Raw genomic sequence first — 24,980 nt, 5'->3', positions numbered from 1 at the left:
AAACAAAATACACTATAATTTGTTATCGCCTACTGTTTTCATCATGGTAACGCAGATTTTTTACATCTCCAGTAAAATAATTTTTTACTGGGTCAAAGTTAAGGGCTAGAGTGTTTAAAGGCAGTGGACACTATTGGTTATTGTCAAAGACTAGCCTTCACAGTTGGTGTATCTCAACATATGCATAAAATAACAAACCTGTGAAAATTTGAGCTCAATCGGTCATCGAAGTTGCGAGATACTAATAATGAAAGAAAAATAACCCTTCTCACACGAAGTAGTGTCCACTGCCTTTAAGCATAATACTCCAAACAATAATAAGCATAAAAACTTATTTGATAAAGTGCACTGGAGAGCTGTTGATAAAACATTGTTAGAATTGACGCCCTTAAATGTAGTTTTTAAATAAGTTTTACCCTAACATTTTCCAATGTATTTGAAAGCGCACAAAATTGTATGCAACAAATTTTTCTTTTTCTGTTATTTTCTTGCAACTTTGATGGCCAATTGAGCAAAATATTTACAGACTTAATATTTTATGTCCATGTTGGCACCAATAGAGGATTCTCGTCTTTGTTTACCCAAACTTATCGTGCCTTTAAATTATATCTTTGCAATCACATAAACACAGTTTTGGTTTGATTCTTGAATTCAACTTAAACTGAATTAATTTGGTGTATTTACCATTCAACCATTCTTTAAATTTCAATTTGATTATTTATGAACTTTTCTTTAAAAAGTGCACTTATATTATGTGTAACTGGACAATAATATTGTTAAATCTTGTGTTCGTTTACTTTTGTTAATTGTATTGATTCTTGAACTTGTAATGAAATTGTGAAGTGGAATAAACAATTTGGTTGGTGTAATGCTATCAGACAAACAGTTAGTTTAATTTTATTTCAAAAGCTGATTTGTTCTCAATTACTTTCACTCACAACTTTAAACTTTGCCAAAGTTAACCCTGATTTACCATGACCCTAGCTAGCTCAATGGTCACTGTTCTTCAACCAATATACAATCAGGACCGTTAATGTTACGTGGCGCCCTCTACAGTTGAAACAAAACTAAATGTAAAATCATTCACTTTTATAACTTATATTTCATGTTTCAATTCGTTTCAATGTTCACTATTTTACAACATCAATTATCCCTTGACCACAAATTCACTGATAATAACAAATATTCAAACACAAAAACTCGTTTTGTAAAACGATTATCATTTTTTAGTTTGAAAGAAATTGTTGCAAAATTTGTACTCAAATATACATCATCTACACGTTAATAAATAACCATAATGGATTGGCGGTGTAGATTGGTTTACAATGTTTGTGAAATAATCCCATTCAGAGAAATGTTTGATGAGTCGGGAACCATACGCATATAGTAAAGCGTAGGCAATGTCAACAAGTGCATAACGACAATCACATGAGTTGCGACAGAAAAACGAAAAAATCACACGTGAATTCACCAATTATTTTAAATGAATCTGTATTTTCTTTATTCTGAGAGACTATGATGAGATTATAAACCATGTCTTAGAGCAAAATTTAGGGCACAATGAGCCTGCATTGGCGGAAAAATGACTACTTTCAGCGGTTGCTGGAGGAGGGTCCGGCCAGCCACTCCGCGATGGAGTTGCTGGTGGACGACCTGCACCGTGATAAACCGCACACCATCGGGGCATTTCTCGCTCACTACGGCTCGGAAGACTTCTTGTGGGGGATGGTACGAATGCTGGTAGCAGACAATACAAGGTATGGTAGGCTTTATAAATGTCATGTAGCATTGGAGTAAGACATGTCATGTAGGAAGAAAAGCATTTACTGAGATCTCAAATAAAAAATGTCAACAAATCTGAAGTGAAACAACTTTGTTTGTGGATTGTGGTTCACAGCCACGCACGCCACTTACTTGTGCAATATTGTATTTATTTTATGTTAATATTAATTTTTTTTGTATAAAATTTATTGTGTATTTTTTCCCTATAACTTACAGGTTGTTTATTTGAACCATTATATAATTGTAAAATTGTGCTATTGTATAATTACCCACTTTGTATTCTTTTTATGTATAATAAATGTAAACAAAACTACGTTTTTATTTTATTTTAATTAAAGTAAGTGAGTTGCTTTTTGCTGTCCCTCGAGCGTAGGGTTAGGGTTATCAAATTTACTTTAAAACCCCTTAGTAAACACATCCACAAAATTTCTTATTTTGATTGCTACATTTTAAGGATAACCTGTGACAAAATTTGACAACTGAATTGGATAAATTTGTACCGGCTGGTTATTCTGTCTCTTTTATTGAGACAGCTAATTCTATTTTCTCTATTATTGATATTAATAATACTGTTACTAAATAATTAAAAATACTAAATTCAAATTCCTCTAAACAAGATCCATTTTAGTTTGGTTGGGTCATTTAGTCATACCGGTAATTGGAATGTTGCTCAGGGAATTGTGTCTAGAATTGGGTAATCAGTGTTTTGTGTAAGGACAGGCCTGTATGCTTTAGGCTTCGTTTTTGAAAGGGCAAGGACACCAAGGCGTTTTCTCCTTGTTAAAGGCAGTGGACACTATTGGTATTACTCAAAATCATTATTAGCATAAACCTTTCTTGGTGACGAGTAATGGGGAGAGGTTGATGGTAGAAAACATTGTGAGAAACGGCTCCCTCTGAAGTGCCATAGTTTTCGAGAAAGAAGTAATTTTCCACGAATTTGATTTTGAGACCTCAGATTTAGAACTGAGGTCTCAAAATCAACCATCTAAACGCACACAACTTCGTTTTTCTTTTTCATTCTTATCTCGCAAGTTCGATGACCGATTGAGCTCAAATTTTCACAGGTTTGTTATTTTATGCATATGCTGAGAAACACCAACTGTGAAGACAATTACCAATAGTGTCCATTGCCTTTAAAGGGCACCCTATGAGGAAGTTGTAAATTTCTAACGGTGCATTTCATCGCCTTCGTTGCCTCCGTCAGGCATGTAGGATACTACAACAAAGTCGATACATCTGTTATAGAGCAGAAGTAACTGTTAACAGTTACAGGTGTTTTTTAAGATTGCCACCCACTAATTTATTGCCCCATCCGAATACTGACACCTTTAACAGAGATGTTGTTCAGTTGTAATTCCATTCAGTTAGAGTTTGTCACATGTCTTTTAATGAGAATGTTTGTACTCCACTCACGAAGTGTAAAAATTCCAGCTGTCACCAACACCCCATTTTCTTATAAATTGCATATGAATAATTGCGACAACACACTGGCTACACAAGTGTCTGTACAAGCATAGAGTGACTTTCTTTATTCTCATCCACCTGTATATAGGGGTGCAGTTTTCAAGTCACTTAACTCTGTTATTTACTATTCAAACAGATCTGTGGGTGTCTTGTGTGTACACAGAGATCTTTAGGTGTTGACTTTTGGGAGGTAATGGGTTTGCTAGTGGGATCACTGAGTCTGGCTGTGTTGTGTACAAAGCATAGTATTAGAGCAGAGGGAATAATTAACCTTTATTGACAGGAAACGGGCGTAGTCAGGAATTTCAACTGAAAACAAACTTCTCTCTCAATCATAATACTCTATTGGGTACAGTCCTTAAAGGCAGTGGACACTATCGGTAATCACTTAAAATAGATATTAGCATAAAACCTTTTTTGGTGATGAGTAATAGGGAGAGGTTAATGGTATAAAACATTGTGAGAAACGGCTACCTCTGAAGTGCAATAGTTTTCGAGAAAGAAGTAATTTTCCACGAACTTGATTTCGAGACCTCAAGTTTAGAACTTGAGGTCTCGAAATCAATCATCTAAACGCACACACCTTTGTGTAACTAGGGTGTTTTCTTCTTTCATTATTTTCTCGCAACTTTGATGACCGATTGAACTGAAAGTTTCACAGGTTTTTTATTTTATGCATATGTTGAGATACACCAACTGTGAAGGCTAGTGTTTGACAATTACCAATAGTGTCCACTGCCTTTAATACAAATACCTCAGTCATTGGGGTACAGTTATACCTTATTGGGCACATATATACCTTAATTGGGCACAGATATACCTTAATTGGGCACAGATATACCTTAATTGGGCACAGATATACCTCCATGGTAGGTCTAACTCTGTGTGCACAGTTCTACCTCTAGGGTATGTTTATGATACATTTTGTGGTTATTATTGATAGGAAATGAGGTGTAGTCAGGATTCAAACTGAAAACAAACTTTTAGCTCTCTCGTTTATGATCTATGTAACTGATTGGTTATCGGTCTTCATCTACCTCACTTGGGGTACAGTTAGACCTTACAGGCGCATTTGTACCTCCATGGCTGATAGGTGTATACGGGCACAGATACTAGTAAAAAATGTATACACAAAAGAAGTGTCAACTTTATTGACAGGAAACGAGGCATCAAAGTTAGGATTTAAACTGAAAACACACTGCTCTTTGATTTTCTATCATGATACTCAATATTGGTCTTCATACTATTCCTCATCAATTGGGGTACAGTTATACCCCAATGTGGCACATTTCTACCCCCATGGGGTATAGATATACCTCCATTGGGTACAGGTCTGCCATGGAGGAAAGGAAAAAATTCGCTCATCCACTCTACCGCCATGGTTCTACCAACCTCCATGGTGTAGAAAATTGTTTCACTTTTTGGCCATGGTGTTTGTGTAATGGCAAGCGTTGCCCAAATGCTAAAGGGAACGTGACACCTCCCTAAATCCCTTGTTCTTGGCAAACAAATTGGCAGAGGAGTCACGCAATTCACTTTGTGTTTTTAAAACCAAAAGTAACACCCTGACGCTTGTGCCCTTGAGCAAGGCACTCAATTTATAATTGCTTCGTGAAAAGATGAGTATGCATTCTGCTCCTCAAACTGTGCTCCTAGTGGAAGACACCCATGCCTGAATCCTAATATAGACTGTGAAGAGGGTAACCCTGTTTCAGTCTCAAGAGTAGGTGGCAACATGCCCCTGGGCAAGTGGCAATTGGTTTGGGTTGACACCTTAGGTAGCCCTCACCTTGTAGTGGCCATCCGGCCTCGTGATGTTAGGCGATCTCTCATTAAAAAAAAGTAATAATAAAAATTGCTTTTCTTTAAGTGTTCCCGTACAACCCACAATTAACATAATGTATTTTTCCGTCTCAAATGAAATTTGTTGATCCTCAAAATGAAATACATGTAGAAGCAAAGGGATTTCAAAGGGATTCCTTAGTGGATTCATTTTGCCATAAAACATTCTGTAAACTTATAAATAAACAGTCTCCTGACGTGGACAGAGTAAGCTAGTCAAAACAATGACACAAAGAACTCACTCTGCGGCATTGAATTACTTTGAAGAAGTTCCTAGATCTACTAAGTTAAACTTGTTTTTCCCGGCCAATTTCTTACCTGATCTGTCCAGGTATAATTTAAGCAGGCAATTTCTTTTTTTAACTGAAAAGTCTCAAGAATTTAGAAAAAAATCTACTAGGGCCTATACACGGCAGTTAAAAAATATAGGATTTGAGGCATTGCATGGTGAGGTATCAATATGTATACCTCTTAGTTAAAAAATAGTAAGACATTAGTTCTCAAAAGAATATAATCTGCTCAGCAAATAGATACACATGTATGGTGTACCACAAACAAAATGTGCAATTTACAATCTTTTTTGTTTCTTTTCTTGTAGGGTTGCTGGAAATGCTGCTTACATCTTTGGTACCTTAGCCGAGAATCAAGAAGGTCAGATGAGGGTCATGTCAATCATTAATGGGTCACACCCACAAACCATCTTACCTGATCTGACCAACATGCTGGATTACGACGACGATGAATCCGTCATGAATGCTGCAGGAACACTCGGAACATTGGTAAATAACTTAGTCGCTCTCTCTCTCTAAAAAGAATGGCGGCCATCTTGAAATAAAAAAATAAAAAAATAAAAAGCCCTTCTTCCTTCTTTTTTTTGAGAAACCCAGATGCTAAACTCGTCTCTTTTTTTTACTCGGCCTAACAATGAAATCTATTGCAGGGTTTGCCCTAAACTTGTACAGTGTCAGACCAGCAGGACCATTTACATGTAGCTTGTCATTTCAGCTTTTTCACTGGTCAATATTTCATATGAAATACAGTGCTTGCCAACACTGTACTACATGTAGCCAGTTGGACCACTAAGACTGCACTTTGACTCCGGCGTTCTCCATAAACAGTTGTCCGCTGGCCAAATGCAAATTAAAACATCTAAAGAAATCTCTAGGTTCGCTCCTAGTGGTCCTGCTGGGCAGACCAGTGTTGAAAAGCATCTCTTTATTAATATTTAGTATGGACAAGTGAAAAAGCTGAAGGGAAAAATGAAATGACAAGCTACGTGGAAATTATTTTTTAGGACAAATCCTTAACTGGCTCACAGACCAGTGGTAAGGGAGAGTGATGTTTAAACTAAAATTGTATTTACAATCCTAGTGATTCTAATAATTTAATGATTTTGATTATTATTATTCCATGAAGGCGGAGAGTCAAGGTGGTCGTGATTGGATGATCAAGGAGCAATGTCTGGATATAACGATCAGCCGAATCACAGGTCTATTAAACAGTACTAATATGTGGACTGCAAGTAACGCAGCCCTGGTATTAGCAAGGTAAAAATCTTCATTAGTTTGACTATTCTAGTTCACAAATTAATGTGTGCCCAGCCACAATCAAATGGACAATTTTGTAATTTTTCCATTTTATGAGCAACAGTTTATTATTCTTTGTCTCAATGCACATGCTTGTCTTTAGGGTCCACTGCCTTCAAGCTCTGCTTCTAAAATGGATCCCTCTGCGGTATCATATTTAGTTTTATCTTGAAATATCTTTACTGTGTTGTATTCTTTAAACTTTTTTGATAACTGTAGAAAATAAATGAACCTTTTCATGAACCTTGCAAACCAATTAGCAGTGATCTCAATATCATTGCCGTGTGATAAAGGCCCTCGCCTTTATCACGGGCCTTTATTACACGGCAAGACCCTGCTGGTTCTAAACGACTGTGAAAGAGCAAGTCGCTACCCTTTTATTCCCTTAATTAACAATCGCTGTGTCACTTGAAGGCAGTGGTCACTATTGGTAATTGTCAAAGACTAGCCTTCACAGTTGGCGTATCTCAACATATGCATAAAATAACTAACCTGTGAAAATTTGAGCTCAATCGGTCATCAAAGTTGTGAGATAACAATGAAAGAAGAAAACACCCTAGTCACACGAAGTTGTCTGCATTTAGATTGTTGATTTTGAGACCTCAAGTTCTAAACTTGAGGTATCGAAATCCAATTCGTGGAAAATTACTTCTATCTCGAAAACTACTCCACTTCAGAGGGAGCCGTTTCTCACAATCTTTTAAACTGCCAACCTCTCCCTATTAATCTTTACCAAGTGAGGTTTAATGCTAATAATTATTTTGAGTAATTACCAATAGTGTCCACTGCCTTCAAGTACTTGAGTTTGTCTGCAAATTTGTGTTTAGTAGATTAAACATCAAGTTGCTTTGACAATTTCTGACATAAGGTGTTTTTTTATTTTCTGCAGATTATCAATCGCTGAAGAAGGATGTCAACACATGCTAGATCACAGCTTCTCCCATCAGATCCTGACCAAACTTATTGATTCATTAGGAATAGATGAAGCAGGTATGTAGAGCTCTAAAAGAAGCCTGGGCACCAGAGATGTCAAGATAACGATATTCAGAGCGTGTTGGATATTAATATTGATAGCTCATTGTTGTGAATTTGGCTCAACAGAAAGCTAATATTCTGTTTACGTTTTATATGGTTAAAAACACACACTTGAAAGAACATGACTTAATCACTAAGGGAAATTCATGCTGGCTACCAAGCACTTAGGGAACTTCATTGGCTACCGATTAGAGAACTAATCCATTATGTTGCTCTTCTTGTTTTGAAATGCTTGAACAAAAACTACTCCTTGATATATTTCCACTCTACTGTCACATTATACTCCTCCATGATTTCTTCGGTCCACACTTGACATCACTCGCTTGAATGTTCCCTGAGCAAACAAAGTTCTAGGTCGGAAGGCTTTCAGTATGGCTGGGCCAATGATTTGGAACAATCTCCCTACTGTCATTAGGGAATCTGTTACTTCATCTACATTTCAAATTTTTTTAAAGACTCTGCTTTCAAGTGCAGTATGATCTTGATGGAAGTGTCTAATAAATGCTCATTGTTATTTTATGATAATATAAAAGAAAAGGGTAGCACTTGCCTCCCATAATGTGGAACACAGAAGCACTAAATTTTCTGTATTCCAACGAGCATGTGTGTGATAACAAATTCATTGTCAGGTAAACTTGACTAAATTTTCTGTATTCCAACGAGCTTGTGTGTGATGCAAATTTAACATATTAAAACAAATTCATTGTCAGGCAAACTTGACAATCTGACAATAATTTTTTCTGATTGATTTTTACAGGTCGAGGTATGAATGCAGCGTTTGCATTGGGCAGGTTATGTGACTTAGAGTCTGGACGAGCCAGACTACTGCAACACCCAGACTCCGATAGAATGGTAAGATTATCAAAATAGTTACTGGGAAAAAAAACCCAAACACTTGTAAATACAGAAATCAAAAACATATCACAGTTCATTGAAGTTGCAATTGTTTTTTTAAAGTGTATAGAATTGTGTGTTTTCAGATCCCTGAGGAAGGCTGCATGCTTTTTGGTGAACAATTGCTTCAAAGGGGGTTGTTTCTATCATTGTTTTATAATATCAACAGCTTTCCTGTGCTCTTTACCTAAACAGTTTGTATGGTCTTTTATTTTTGGAGTAACCACCAAAAGCGCACCCTGCCTTTAAATGAGTGTCATGAAACCAACACCTTAGCAATAGCAATGATAACAAAGTGTTAAGTTATTGACATTTGAAGCCAATATTGTTGATTGACAATTGGCAGATCGGTGTATAACAACCCATAGAGCAAGGTTCATGTTTAGTATCTACAGATATGATGTTCTTCCTGCTTTAGTCTGTTTTGCAATTTCTTCCCCTCAGAAAAATCAGTAAAACTGCTTTAAATAGGGCCTGAAAAATCTTTTAGAGCCTATATGTACATAGGTCAGCTCTTGTACTCTATAAAATGTCCCTACATTTTACTTTGGACCAGATACAATGTCTGGAATGGTTGTGAATTTTTCAAGGTAGCATTTGATTAATGTCAACTTAATATTGTAAACATGACACTTCAAAACATTGACCTGATTTTGTTGTCGTTGTGTATCGTAGGTAAGCAGACTTTGCAATATGCTGTCAAGTAAAGACTTTGGGTGCGGGAAGAACGCTTGCTACGCTATCAGTTGCCTAGCAACCAGTCGTCAAGGTCATGATCGGTTGCTAGGTCACAGTACATCAGAGGTCATGTTGCAGAGGTTGGGGTCGCAGCTGAGTAACGAGGATTCGGAAACGGCGTGGTTTGCAGCGATGTGAGTGGGTTTTTATAATAAAAAATTCTTTACATTTTATTGTTGTTTCTACTTTAGGCATTTCATTAGGTGTTCAGCCAACAGCTGAAAACTAAATCTGGTTTGCGGTTTTAGCAGTCTCCTGACGATGACTAGAGCAAGCTTGTTGAAGTGCTGAGACCAAATGAGAACTCACTCCGGCGTAGTGAAGTTAATAACAAGAAGCCTCCTCGATCCTAGCAGGACAGTTCTTTTTAGAACTGAGAAGTTTCCTGATACCAAGAAATCTTCTCCGCATTGGATGATGTTCATTATTTTAAATTTGAAACTGATTTTCTTTCCCTTTTTTTTTCATCGTTAGGACATTACGAACTTTAGCGAGTAAGAGAAAAGGCTGTTTGAGATTGCGAGATCATCCCCAGGTTGTCCCTGCATTACAGGTTGGTTATTTACTCCATCATCAAAACTGCATTTATACCGAACCTCCTTTCCGGATATGTCACATTTGACCTTTGTTGTTTAATGTCATCAAAGTATACCTTTGGTTTGAGGAACCGTTAGGTAGTTTTAGTTGTAGATGTATGCAATCAAGTTAACATGTGAACATTTCAGAAGGTGGTCTCGTTTTTGAGATATTGCAAAAAATCAGGATTGAATATGTCCACGCAGGAAGAGTAATCCCTCATAGGAAGACACAATCTGAGAAACAATACTGCCAATAATGCTTCTCAGATTCAAATTGTGGAGCATAAAAACTGATATCTTTTTTACGTAACCACATTACTTCAAAGTGAAATGTTTCTCAAAATGCTCTATACTATCAAAAGGTGCTGACAAAAAGATGTTATTGCCATTAATTTTAAGAGTGATAATTACCAAACATACCTTCCCTTTGACCTTTAACCTTTGACTTTTGAACTCAACAGATTGTGAAGCATAAGGATCTGCCTCATCAAGATCTTAAGGAGGAAGTTGAGTTAACGCTTGAACTCTTGAAGACGTTGGATAAACCTGGGCCTCCATCGCTTCAGGTCAAAGGTCACACAGAAGTTCAAGCTGACTGGGAAGAGGTCACGTTGAAGAGTGGACTGGAGGTCACGTATAGATTGTTTAATGGTGGGTGATACTTGCATTGTTTTGTTTAGGGACAAATAGTGTTTACTAATCCACCCAGGTTGGCTCAGTGGGTTTTTCCCTGCCTTTTACCTCTGTGACCCTGGTTCGAATCCCACCTCAGACCGGAGCCTTGCATGTGGATTGGGGTTTTAGTCTCTACTTGCGATGCATGGGTTTTCTCCATTGGGGTTTTCCTCTCACATCTAAAACTGAACATTTCTTCTCCTTTCCTATTCATCCTGTTATCTGCGTTCAAGTTGTGCTGTTTGATGTGTAATCAAAATAGATAAATAAAATAAATAAATGTTACAAAGTAGAATAGGTAAAGCGAAGCAAGAACAAAGTAATGTTAGTTCTAAGGTTTTTGACTGAGGTGTTTACAATTTTGTTCGTATTAAGTTTATCAAATAATAAACTTCATAGGGCTATATAGCTCAGTTGGAAGAGTCCAGTCAATTGTCTTTGTTCAACCCCAAACTAGTTATATGTTTACTTATATATCTTCGAAGTCCAAAGCAATCTGTAGTACTATTGCTGATATTTTATTGATACTTTTTTATAGATTCCAAGCTTATCTATGAAGGCAAATCCACCAGCCATCTTGTAACACATCTACGCGCCGATACCCAATACGCCTTCAGTCTCCAACTCAGTACAGAAGGAGACGACAGTCCCATCAGTGATGTTGCCATAGCAACCACCGACGAAGCTCCGCCCGACCCACCAGAAGGCTTGAGGATTCTCGCTGTTACAACCTCCCAGCTCAAACTAGGGTGGACACCCCCGGGTTTTAACAATGGCGCATTGAAGGGGTATGTTGTTTACAACGGTAAACAACAAGTAGAGACTACAACTGAATTAAGTAGCATTGTTAGTGGTCTGGCACCTGGAACGACCTATGACCTTCATGTAAGTATTACACAGTTGAATCTCATTGATAGTTTACAGGTACATGTACTAGACTATAATCTAGGTGATTCTTTGTGATTTTTTTGTTGCGGCAGCACTGTGTGAGTAGTGGTGGTTCTGAGAAGAACCGGTGGTCGACACATCTTAACACTACTACTCAAAAGAGATTTACACATGGTGCTAGCATCAACCTCACCTGATTAAACTCCCATCGTGCAAAATTTCAAATCCTACTGAAGTAATACTTTTGATGAACTGCATGTGGGTTTAAGTTTAGTGAAAAACTTTAAAGAACCAACATGAAGAGTTTAACATTGCCTTTGATTAGGAGGACTACAAGTTCAAGTTATTGTTTTGAATATTTTTCTGAGGGAAGGCAATGTTTGCTAAATATTTCTATCCTCTTTTTTTGTTTTTGATCTAGGTATGTGCTTTCAATCATAAAGGTAAAGGACCAAAAGCAACCATTACAGCAACCACCACTGAACTTGGTAAGTTTAGTCAAATAAGTAAAGTCTGTTTGAAAAATCATGTAATATAGATCAGGGATAAAGAGGGTTTTCAACATCCATTAAATCGATGCTGCTAAAATGTAGTGTTCAAACTATTTCTAGCTATCGGGCAATCTCAGTGGTCTAGTTGGTAAGACGTCTGCTCTAGATTTGCAAAGGTCATGGGTTTGAGTCCCACAAGAGTAACATGCCTGTGATTTTTTTTCACAGAACTTGGGAAAAGAGTATCAATGCTTACATACATCGGTGTAAGGGTAAAACCAATGATCATTTAATGTATCCTTTTACACCAATGTGTATTAAGCACTGTCTATACTACTAGGTACTTTCCCGAGTTTAGAAGTTTTGTTTGATTTAATATTTAATTGTATTTCTAGGTAAACATGCTCCAGGCAAACCCAGCTTAACCAACCGAGGTCGGAGTGAGATTCACGTCACGTGGGCACCTCCAGAGTTTCCCCTCGGTCGACTCCATCGATTTGAATTAACGCAAAACGGGAAAGTCATTTACTCAGGAACAGATCTCAACTATACGGCGCATCGACTCACACCAAATACTGAATATAAATTTACTGTAAGTGAAATTACTTTTTTTTCTTCTAAAAATGTTCTTTCACATCTTAACCCTTTCAGTGCGTGCTTTTTGTTCGCGTTTTCAACCTTAAATGCCCAGCTTTTGAGGTTTTGAAAATGCTGTATTACAAATAAACAAGTTGTTTTTTCTGACCAAACAAAAATGTATCTTCCTGATTTGTGTTGCGTTGGACATCACAAAGACATATTTAGTATTTCTTGTGTGATAATCATGCCCACTTATGATAACATGTATATTATAGACGATGTGACCTCTGACATCACACGAAAACCATAACATGATTCGCGCGCATACCGCTGGGCAAAACCTTTGTGTTTTGGCAGCCAGCTAGAAAGTGTACGCAATCTTACTATGACTACGCAACTCAGTGCCCGGCGAAACATGACGTATACAGTGTTTTGTCAACAGAGGGCGGTTTGAATGTAAACATAGGTCACATCGTCTATAGGTTACATTACATGTACGATTGATGACACTTTTTGAGTACATAAATTAGAGCGTACATGGACAACCTTCTTGTCACTGAAAAACTAGTAGTAGGGTATTTGTAATAGTCAAAGACCAGTGTTCCCACTTGGTATATACCAACATTGTGCGTAAAATAACAAACCTGTGAAAATTTGAGCTCAATCGGTCGTCGAAGTTGCAGAAAATAATTTAAAAGAAAAGGACACTTTTGTCGCATAAAACTGTGTGCTTTCTGATGCCTGCGAAAGGGTTCATGCCTGGAGCCTTTCTCAGGTTCAAATTTCCTCGGTGAAAAAATTAACCTCTTTCTTTAAAGGTGTTCGTTTTCTAACAATGTTTGATAATATCAAAAGCTCTCCACCCAGGTCAAAATTCCAGTTGAACCTAGTAACTGTGTTTAACTGGAACTAGTTGAAAACCAGTTGATAAACTAGTTAAACACAGTTAAAGCCAGTTGGTTTAATATGGAAAATGGACCGAAACCAACTGGTTTATAATTTCAACCTAGTTGAGCACAGTTAAACCTAGTCCAAACCAGTTGGTTAATATGGAAAATGGACGAGTTTGGTCACTATCCAGTTGAACCAGTTGAACCCAGTTAACTATAGGTTCAACTGGAATTTTGACCTGGGCAGTGCTCTTTACCATGTACCTTTATGGTCATTAACTTGTGGAGTAATTACCAAAATAAACCCTACAAGTGTTTGTAAAGCCTTTTTTTAAATAGAGGCTCAACTATTATTATCATGAGGTCAAATCATAATGTCATTATCATGCAGGTGCAGGAAATTTCAAAAGAATTCAGTTTCATATATTGCTCCCTAATCGCACAGTATGCAATTGATGTGTTTATTGATCAATTGATTGGTCAAAGTCAATATCAACCTTGTGGACTTGGGTACAGAAAGGTCAACAAAGCACTTGATGTGTCACTGGTAACATATTTGCATAGTATAGTGTAAACAGATCAAAGAGTAGTGGGGTCCAGATAACATAAACGTTATCTTAATGCCAGTGGACACTGTTGGTAATTGTCAAAGACTAGCCTTCACAGTTGGTGTATCTCAACATATGCATAAAATAACAAACCTGTGGACATTTGAGCTCAATCGGTCATCGAACTTGCGAGATAATAATGAAAGAAAAAACACCCTTGTCAGTTCTGTGCGTTTAGATGGTTGATTTCGAGACCTCAAGTTCTAAATCTGAGGTTTCGAAATCAAATTCGTGGAAAATTACTTCTTTCTCGAAAACTATGGCACTTCAGAGGGAGCCGTTTCTAACGATGTTTTATACCATCAACCTCTCCCCATTACTCTTCACCAAGAAAGGTTTTATGCTAATAACTATTTTGAGTAGTTACCAATAGTGTCCACTGCCTTTAAGGGCCATCCGGAATAGTCAATGTTAAACAATTTCGATTTTTTTTATATATTTATTTTATACCTGTTTTGACCCACCAACTACAAGTTATGGTTTTTTAAAGTTGAATGGCTTCAAAACACAATCTATACACTGAAGGGCATTGATATCGTTTTAAAGTGCACAATATAAGAACTAGTAATACTGTAACATTATTAGCTGTTGAGAAATTGTTGATTTTTCTCCCTTTTTAGGTGATTGCTGTGACGAGTGAAGGGAAGTGTGAGAGTGATGCAGCCAAGAAGAAGACTCCCAAAGATGAATGTAAGAAAATTAAAAAATGTAATTTTCTTCATTTGGTCTAACTAAGATTCGATTTGAAAAGAGCATTTGAGTGTTTTGAATGACACTTTAAGTGTGGACTCGGACAAGAGAACTCAATTAACTATGTATACATGTCATCCTCATCAACTGTATGTTTTTCTCATGCTTTCTTAGATAATGTGCAATCAACAGCCCCCATCTTCTTCTCTCACCCGACGAGGGCAGCAGAGCAAGAATCACCTGGTATGTATAAAAATATTCCAGAGGGAATGTAAACGTTAATACGTTTAGTAATCACTCTGAGTTTGATAGTAAACAACATTCCTTGTCTGCTAATATATTAATTCTTTGCAGGAAAAACCAAAGATAAGAGCTCTAATCGGACACAAAGCAAGCTCAACAACAAGCGGATTTCATCTGCAATGGTAAGCCATTATAAACCCACCATAATAAGGAAAGACTGATTTTGTTGAATGAAATGTTAACGTGCAAATTACTCCATGAACATAACTCTTTGCTTTCTTTAAAATGAGATTTATTATAGATTTGATTCTTACAGGCATTGCACACTATTGGTAATTGTCAAAGACCAGTCTTCTCACTTTGAGTATCCCAACACATGCACAAAGTAACAAACCTGTAAAAATGTTGGTTCAATTGGTCATTGAAGTCATTGCAAGAAAATAATAAAAGAACAATCTTCTTGTTGCACAAAATGTGTGCTTTCAGATGCATGAGAAAAGCTTCAGGCCTGAAGTCTTTCTCAGATTCAAGTATTTTAGTGAAAAATTAATTCTTTCTCAATAACTATGTTACTTCAGAGGGAGCTGTTTCTCACAATGTTTTATACTATCATCAGCTCTCCGTTGCTCATGACCAAGTAAGTTTTTTATGCTAATATATATATATATTTTGAGTAATCGCCAAATGTATCCAGTGCCTTTAAAGGCAGTGGACACTATTGGTAATTACTCAAAATAATTATTAGCATAAAACCTCACTTGGTATCGAGTAATAGAGAAAGGTTGGTAGTATAAAACATTGTGAGAAACGGCTCCCTCTGAAGTGGAGTAGTTTTTGAGAAAGAAGTAATTTTCCACGAATTTGATTCTGTGACCTCAAGTTTAGAATTTGAGGTGTCGAAATCAAGCATCTGAAAGCACACTACTCCGTGTGACAAGGGTGTTTTTTTTCTTTCGTTATTATCTTGCAACTTCGATGATCGATTGAGCTGAAATTTTCACAGGTTGTTATTTTATGCATATGATGAGATACACCAAGTGAGAAGACTGGTCTTTGACAATTACCAATAGTGTCCACTGCCTTGAAATAAGAGGTGTAAATATTTGTAAATGTTAAAAGGTTTACATGTTTTGTAACTTCTGTTTCCATGGTAACATTAACGCACGCTCTCAGAAGGATCAGCCATTCAGTAAATCTTATGTATTCTGGGTAAGAAATGTTGATTTAAAACTTCTTGAATTTTATGGTTGTTTAATATTATTGTTGACCTCAAGTAAAGTCTTAATATAATTTTGAATTTACTTGTTTTCATCAGATTTGTTATTTTTAAGTTGATGTTTGTTAGTTTTTTTTTATATGTTTAACTGTGTGGTCACGCTGTACGGGAGAAGTATTGTTTGCACAACTTGTTGTTTGAACCATTTAACATTCATTGTTGTTTTCTAAACTAGTTAAATTGTTATTAATATTTTGTGAAACTCTGCAATCATTCACACATATCATAACGTGTAGTTGATGTTACTTGTAAACATTTTTGTATTTACAGCAGAGGCATTTAAAACATCCAGTATCACCAACATCAACGGAACCACCAAGTGTACGTTCTTCATCAAGACCGTCATCTGGTAAATATCACACGTTCTTTAAAATATTGCATCGAAATCTCTCAATAAATATTAATAATGGTAAAAATGATTCTTATATAGTGCATATATTTACAATAAACGTATCAGTGTGCTTAACATTAGTTATGTTAGTGCCCAGATTTGGTTTCACAAAGATAGTCCAAACTTAGTACTCCTATAGGACTCTTTAAGAGTTAATAAAAACTTAAGGCTAGTCCTAAGTTAGTAAAGTTAGTAACTCATCCTTACTCGAGATAAGACTAGCCATAACTTTTTGTGAAATCCACTCTTGGTCATTGGGTCAATAACATTCCTTTAATCTTTACCCTCTACCCTCGCAGGTACTCATTTAATACTCTAGGGAGAAGAGAAACAATTATAGTAATGTATCTTGCACAAGTGTTATGACCGGGATTCGAAACATTCCGATGACTAAACCACCAGAACTTGAACTTTAAGACAAGGGATACTATTGGTAATTGTCAAAGACCTGTCGTCTCATTTGGTGTATCTCAACATGTGCATAAAATAACAAACCTCTGAAAATTTTAGCTCAATTGGTCGTCGAAGTTGCGAGATAATAATGAAAGGAAAAAACACCCTTGTCACACAAAGTTGTGCGCTTTCAGATGCTTGATTTCAGGACCTCAAATTCTAAATCTGAGGTCTTGAAATCAAATTCATGGAAAATTACTCCTTTCTCGTAAACTACATTACTTCAGAGGGATCCGTTTCTCACAATGTTTTATACCACCAACCTCTCCCCATTACTGGTTACCAAGAAAGGTTTTATGCTAATAATTATTTTGAGTAATTACCAATAGTGTCCACGGCCTTTAATGCCCTAAACCGCTCGGCCATGAAACCCTACTGGTTTGTTGATGTAATTTTCTTTCTATCCGTAGCTTTCAGTAATGAGAGTTTCCATTCCAAGAAGCAGACGAGACGAAAAAGATCTTCGAGCCTCCTGGACAAGAAGGTATTACTTCAAGACTAAGATCTGATTCTACTTCTCATAAACTTATTCACAAGTTCGTTTGAGTAAAGCCCTTTTCACACTGTATGTCATATACCCTAGTGGGAAAAAGCCCTGGGGGGTTGCCTATTCCACTGGGTATGCCCATTTGCCAAAGCAGACGGGGGGGAAGGCAGTCAAATGTGAAAAGACCTGCTGTTATTCCTGGGGGAAACCCAGGGAATAGAGTAGTCTGAAAAGGGCATTTGTCTTGAGGATGTGCTCCCACCATGCAAACTGTTATTCCTACTGATGTAAACCAATTGTCGTTTCATTTCATAGGCAAGTAAAGCTTCCTCTACAATGGCACCATTGGCTGAATGGCACGCAGGAAGACAACAAAATGGCGGCTCGTCATCTCAATCAGAAGATGATGAAGATACTGAGGATGAGGAAGAAAGATGGCCAGGAGCAGTAAGCCAAGACATCTCCGGAAGAGGTGATAACTACGAAACTTTCTACGACAAGAAACCATCACAGAAAGAGTCTACGAGTACTTCAAATACTTCATCAAGGTTACACCGAGGTCATTCAGAAAGCAAGAGGAAAATATCCCCTGAAAATGGAAGTTCAAGGCATAACAAAACTGAGAGGTCAAACTCGGACGAGGTCAGGTCTCAGGGCAAAGGTCATAGTAGGTTGTCCCTTAAGGAGACAAATTCGCTTAGTAATCATTCCGGATTGGAACAACAAAAGCAATCAAAGAAATCTTCAAAACATAAACGTTTATCATCTGGTCATCATAGTGATGACGAATCAGACCCTGCGACGTTCAAACTTGACAGGCTCTTACGAAGTCTGAAAAGCTCCACCAAGCACAATGGTCCGTACAATTCAGGACTCGCCCAACAACGAGCGTTGGGCCCGGGTAAAGACGCCTTACATAGAGCGCCGACCAGCGTGACTTGGGATCCGAGGCAAAGCTCCAGCTTGGGTCAAGGGTCACATTTTCCAACCCATGACTTGAAATTGGAAGGGGTGACGTCGTCGAGAGAAATGACTCCTCGAGAGATTGCAACCTCGGGAAAGGAGTTCACCCTCTTAGCAAATGGACAAATTGTTTTCCGCGACGCGAGATCCGGAAGCGGGTCCTCGAAGAAATCATCGTCTACTGAAGCGGTGACGACAAAAACTGAAAAGAAATCCACCAAAGATAAAAAACGGTCTTCGTCCAAACCGTCCCAACCGGATGTTTCCTTACAACCTCTTTACCAAGATGATAAGGGTCTTCCACCAGCTGAACAATTCGTACCTGTCTTCCCCTGGGAAGGAGGTGAAGGGTCAAAGGTTAACAATGCTCCTCCTGCTAGTTGGATTACACAAACTAAGTAAGTTTTTTTTAAGAAGTTCTCTGTGATTGTGTGTGTAAAATCCCTAAAGATTTCTTCCTACTGTTTGAAACTTTCAAATGTAAAGAGAGGATATACCTTTGGTAGTTACTCCAAAAGTTATTGATCTGAAAACCTTACTTGGTAAGAATTGCACTGCATCTGTTGATAATGAATACCATTTAAAGAAACTTTTCCTTCAAAGTGGTTTTGTTGAAAAACATTTTCAATCTCAGAAACAGTTCCCTGCATGAAACGTTTCTCAGATTGTGTATTCCAATAACAGATTATTCTTCCCGCGTGGACATCCACTCAGATATTCAGCAATATCTCAAAAACACTACCACCATTTGAAACAAAGTTTTCACAGGTCGGATAACATTTATAAAGGATTAAAAACAATCCAAAACTCAAAGGTATACCTTTCCTTCAAGTATGTTATCTTATTTGATAATGCTGTAAATTTTCTTGTGATTTTTTTCTGCAATGTTGGCTTTTTTCTTGCTCGATTTCCATCTGCAGCTTACAGAGATTATACTATAGTTGCCTGATATTTCTAGCAAAGCTTTCCATCTTAACTGTTTAAACATGTGTGTTGCTTGCATCCTGATGCCTAATAGTCTTGGTTCAAGACCCTCCTGGTCTTAGCCCAAGACGTCCCTAAACGATAGTGGATATAGTGTAGCGTACTAGCTGCGCATGGAGGTAAATCGCTACAGCATGCCCTTTTACGCGTGCCAGTCAAGTCGGTTAAAACATGCTGTAAGAGGGCGCGCTGTAATAATAAAAAATAATAATACTAGCCAGTTTTATTATCGTTCTTTTCACATCCAAAGGGCTTGTCATAAAAGCGCTGTGAACAAATATGCGCTACTAAGCTAAATCAATCACAAGAACCATCTCTACCCTCATCACAGGTACCCATTTACCCATGGATGGAGGGAAGCAATTATAGTTAAGTGTCTTGCTCATCAGGGACACAATTCTCACAATCGGGATTCGAACCCACACTCTGCTGAACTGAAACACAAGAGCTTGAGTTCGGTTCTCTTACCCGCTCGGCCACGACATAGTGCGATTTACAAACGAGCGCAGTACACTATCCACTATCGATCACTGACGTCTTGAGGCAAGACTAGATTGCCTCATTGCTTTACCCTCATTCCTAATCCCAAACCCCCATCATGTAAACCCCTATTTCAGGACCTCTCTTGCTGATTCGGCAATCCCCTTCCGCAGTGCCTTAGCGGATCATTCCTCTTTCTACCAGCGTGCTAACTCCATCATCAGTAGCCACAGGTACACAAAAAAACAGCTTGCTCTTAAATGGTGCTTCAGTTTTAAAGGCTCAGGGGTCGATTTCACAAAGAGTTAGGACTAGTCCTAACTTAGGACTAGTCCTAAGAGATATCAAAAATGTACAGCTAGTCCTAAGTTAGGACTAGTAACTCGAGATAAGACTAGTCCTAACTCTTTGTGAAATCCACCACTGGGTACTCTGAGTAAAAATACAATGTCCACAGATTTACATTTTAGACGGTTTGAAGATAATAATGGTAGAAAGCTTCCCTTTAAATATTTACTGAGGTGCTTTAGTATTAATTGAGAAATGAGTAAAAAAGTTACGCAAATATTTTTGGTATCAGAGTGACAAAAATTATTTTATGATTTTTGGGGTTGAACAAAGAATTGACTAGATTTGAACCAATGACCTCCAGATTAGCGTGCCGGCGCTTTACCAACTGAGCTATTGAGCCCTATATTGGTGGTGTCCCTAAAAATTATTTTAGCTTGTAAAACGTATTAACCAGTTATGGTAGTAAATACGTTTTACATGCTTAAACTGAGACAAAAATTATTTTTGTGACATTGTTTTACCCATTTCTAAAAAACAACAGCACCTAATCAAGTACTTTTTTTTATGGGGAGCTTTCTGCCATCATTATCTTCAAACTGTGTAATTTTAATGTAAATCTGTGGACATTGTGCTTTTGTCCTACAAGGAAATGACCAGTTAATTTTTTGAGATGACTGCATTTTTCCAATAGATAGAATCCTTATTTCAGTGGGGAAAAGAACTGACATGAGGCTACTATCTGTTGGTTACACCATTTTGATGCGAGGTTAGAGACTTTAAAATGTTTCCCCACTTACATGAGGACTCCATCTATTAAAAAATGAGTACAGCACAAAAATTGGGTTGGTAATTTCTCTATCTCTTTAAACATTTATCTCTTTGTTGTTTTCATCAATACGAAAAAATTTTTTGTCCAAGTTGTGTTGTTTTTTGTTGGAAAGGAGGTCGTCCAAACCGGAGTGCGTTTTGAAAATCTCTTTTAACTCTTGTGTGAATCTGAACGGTGGATGAACAATAATCGATTTATAAATGAAATAGTCTATGTAACACTGCATGACAGGTTTTCATGTCTCGGTAGAACATATTTGACGTTATGTTAAATTTGCATCGGGGATAAAGAACATTAATTTGGGTTTTTACCCATATACACCGATGTATGTTAGCACTGAATACTCAGTACTTTCCCGAGTTCTGCGAAAAAAATCACAGGCATATTACTCGGCAGGGATTCGAACAGGGCAACCTTGCAGTGGTCTAGTTGGTATGACACTGCTCTAGAATTGCAAAGGTCGTGGGTTTGAATCCCAGTAAAATGCCTGTGGTTTTTTCACAGAACTCGGGATACAGTGCTAACATACATCAGTGAATATGGCTAAAAACCAAAGTTAACATATTATTACGTTTATTTAGACCATCTCTCAAGAAGAACTTAGCCAAGCTAGCCAGTTACCCAGGAGCTTTCCAGTACGAGCCAGAGTTTCCGTCGAGTAAACCGGTCATCGCCAACAGGTACCAGTTTATCCCAACACAGTTCCGGACTCAGCCGACCAACCTCCCAGGGCAACCACCCGTGCAACGCGGTACCACTAGCACTAACTTGTACGACAAAAGTAAGTAGGTTGTTTTTTCACATTTGTTGCTTAACATTTGTGAGCCAGTTTATGTGGGTGAGTTCGATTTGCTTCCCCCGAGTCAGCCCCAGTGTTCTCATCTGGAGTGAGTTTTGGCGACCCCAACCAGAAGCATGCTTGAGCTTTGGTCATTGGTTGAGTGTCTTTCGCATGGTCAGTTGAACCGCGGTGTGACAAGGCTGTTGTTCCAACCAAACAGTAACTGACTTGTTGGATCAGTTAGGCTTGGTATCAAGATGGGTGACTTTAAAAACTACAAACAAAATTCATTGTAATTCTTTTTTTAAATTGAATACTTTATAACAGTCAAGTAATGTTGATAAATTTACAAAGACTAAGTTCCATTACTTGAAAAGAACATGAGGGCTGTATATTTTAAGAAGATGAATTTTCAAGAGACGTAGCAACGCCAGGAACTGTTTTGTTTACTGTCCTGTATTCGCGTAGCTCTCTGATATTGTTTCGGCCAGTGAATTTTACTTGAGCCTCGTTTACTGGCATGGTCGCTAAACCACATCCTTGGGTGATCCCCTGCCTGACATGAGCTAATCAATTGCCAACTTTGCCCCAATGCGGCTTTGGAATAGGCGACCGTAACTATACTTTCATTGTGTGCTTATGTCTGAAACTTGTCATGGATTCAAAAAATAATTATTCTCGAGGTAAAACTGGTTACTTTTGGAATCCTCATACTATAGAAACAGGTTGCTATGTCACGCGGTTCTGGGTAAGCTTTTGTATAGCAACCGCCATAAGAAAACACTGGTACCATGTTGCCAGCACATTCATTCAAATTTGTGTATGAATGATCACCATCTATTACCCAAGTACGCAAAAGCTTGCCCCAAATCATATGTCATAGCAACTGTATTAGTCTTCAAATTTAAATGGTAACTTGTGATCAAGCACGTCATTGTACCAGGCAATATTCAAATCTAACACAAAAACGGCATATTTAGTTGCAGCCTTACTGCAGTACAGTCTGCATCCTCCGATCGTTTCTTACTCAATTTTTTTCCCAATTTTAATATTGACTTTATTTTTGTTGTAGGTGCATATTCCAAGAAACTCGATACCTTGGCTCAGATGACAATGGAGCGTAAGACGGGAGTTTTATGTCAAGACTGTGGGCCTGATGGTGAAGGAGATGGAAGGACCACGCCCAAACAGACAATTGCATTGAAATATTCACATAGGAATGATATGTAAGTAGTTAACTTATCCCCTTTGCAATAACAACCCCAGTCTGGTACATAAAACAAGGGGGTAGTGGTAGCACATGAAGACTGCTTCTAATCACAAAAAGCATGAGCTTTCATAGCAATAACTACTTCATCAAATGCAATGAATGATTGTGGAAGTGTTGTGGCTGAGCGGTTAAGAGCACCAAATTCAAACTCTGGTGTTTCTGATCAGCAGAGTGTGGGTTTGAATCCCCAGCCGCGACACTTGTGTCCTTAAGAAAGACACTTCACGATTGCTTCGTCCTTCAAATGGGACGTAAAGCCGTTGGTCCCATGTGTTGTGTAACGCATGTAAAAGAACCCAGTGCACTTATCAAAAAGAGAAGGGGTTTGCTCCGGGCTCCTGGCTGTGGCTGTTAAATGTGCTGAATCACCTTTTAAACCCTTATAAGGTGCTAAATAATAGGGTCTCAGAATTCATCACTGCAATATTACCTATCTTTCTGAGCACTTGTATACCCAGCGCCTTGAGTACCCTGTTGGTAGATATGTGCGCTATATAAGACTTTGATAACAAGAGACCAAGTTAAATTCAGCAGCTTCCATTTCAAACCAGTCTCTGAATGCTCTCTGCTAAAATGGCAATCTTAAGGTGGTGTAGGGAATGGCGCAGCTACTGGTTTCTTTATAGTATTGTTTTTGATGTTTCAATTGTACACAAAACATCACATTGATAATGAGTTGTCTTATCTGTAGTGGTGAAATGGAACCATTGATGCTCGACTTGACTTTCTGTGTATATTTTTTTTAATAATTGAAGTGGTGGATTTACACACAGATTTGGTTACAAACAGTGGCGTCCCAAGGCATTTTCTTAGGGGAACAGGGGTGGATTTCACAAAGAGATAGGACTAGTCTTATCTCGAGGTAGGACCAGTTACTCGTCCTAACTTAGGATTATCCATGCAATTTGTATATCTCCTAGGACTAGCCTAAGTTAGGACTAGTCCTAACTCTTTGTGAAATCGACCCCAGGGGCAAAGTTTAGTACAAAATTTCAGTTGATAGGAGGGGGAGCAGTGGAAAAGACATCATTAGATGCCATTTAACCATTCATGTTTTTGTTTTAAATCTCATAGGGGGGGGGAAGGGGAAATTATTGGGTTGTGATCATTGATGCTCTATTTTTCCCTTTTCGAGAGAATCTCCTCGTAGGGACCTTTGTTCCATTGAGCAATCAAACAAGCATCATAAGATGTCCACACTACATTGTGTTTTTGTTTGTCTTTTTTACAGAACTGTATCGGTCGGTCGAGCCAAGACAAGTAACACAATATCTTCAACAACAGTGCCTGACATCGTCAGCTGAGTAAACTTGGAATAGAATCTTCAAGAAGGTGGGGAAGCCAGGGGTTATTCATCAAAAGTTCACCACGAGATCTGGGCCCAATTTCACAAAGCTTGTAAGCACATAAACATGCTAAGCACAATATAGAATTGCTTAGCAGAACTATTACACCAGCCAAAATTACATTCAGTTTGAAACTGGTGCCTCACTCATTTGTTGCTTAGCAAAGAAATTTGTTAAGCAGTATTTTCTGCTAAGTGGCTTTATGACATTAAGCCCTGGGACATGACTCTGCTTACTGCCGAATTCTGCACTTACGATCCCCATTCTCCGCTTACCGTACCAGCGCCAAATTTCTGCGCTAGTAAACAAAGAATGCCTGTGGTGTATGCCCGCGCACAAGTAAACACTCCCTGCTAAACTGTGAAACACGCTTGACGTAAGCCTGGAATTCACTGCTTCCGTAATAGCGGATTCTTTGCGTGGGATATTCAGCGCTATGAAAT

The 24,980-nt window shown here is 38.0% G+C and overlaps 1 protein-coding gene across 3 annotated transcripts; it reads left to right on the top strand.

The window, feature by feature from the left end:
- The first annotated feature begins 1,402 nt into the window (after positions 1 to 1,402).
- LOC139947845 (uncharacterized) lies at positions 1,403 to 24,863 on the top strand. Of its 3 annotated transcripts, XM_071945649.1 has the most exons (22): positions 1,403 to 1,757; positions 5,690 to 5,870; positions 6,508 to 6,638; positions 7,567 to 7,667; positions 8,470 to 8,564; positions 9,282 to 9,478; positions 9,819 to 9,897; positions 10,384 to 10,573; positions 11,136 to 11,482; positions 11,907 to 11,973; positions 12,372 to 12,568; positions 14,674 to 14,743; positions 14,918 to 14,986; positions 15,098 to 15,168; positions 16,160 to 16,195; positions 16,533 to 16,611; positions 17,517 to 17,590; positions 17,909 to 18,954; positions 20,158 to 20,253; positions 21,722 to 21,921; positions 22,994 to 23,147; positions 24,423 to 24,863. In XM_071945649.1, the coding sequence occupies exons 1-22, from the start codon at positions 1,561 to 1,563 to the stop codon at positions 24,493 to 24,495; spliced, it is 3,750 nt and encodes a 1,249-aa protein (XP_071801750.1). In that variant the 5' UTR covers positions 1,403 to 1,560; the 3' UTR covers positions 24,496 to 24,863. The 3 variants fall into 3 exon arrangements, with proteins under 3 accessions (XP_071801750.1, XP_071801751.1, XP_071801752.1); XM_071945650.1 differs by lacking the exon at positions 16,160 to 16,195; XM_071945651.1 differs by lacking the exon at positions 20,158 to 20,253.
- Positions 24,864 to 24,980: the final 117 nt, after the last annotated feature.

The sequence above is a fragment of the Asterias amurensis genome, chromosome 15 (assembly GCF_032118995.1).
Source record: "Asterias amurensis chromosome 15, ASM3211899v1".
Taxonomy (NCBI): domain Eukaryota; kingdom Metazoa; phylum Echinodermata; class Asteroidea; order Forcipulatida; family Asteriidae; genus Asterias; species Asterias amurensis.
This window is presented reverse-complemented; position numbering and strand designations above follow the sequence as displayed.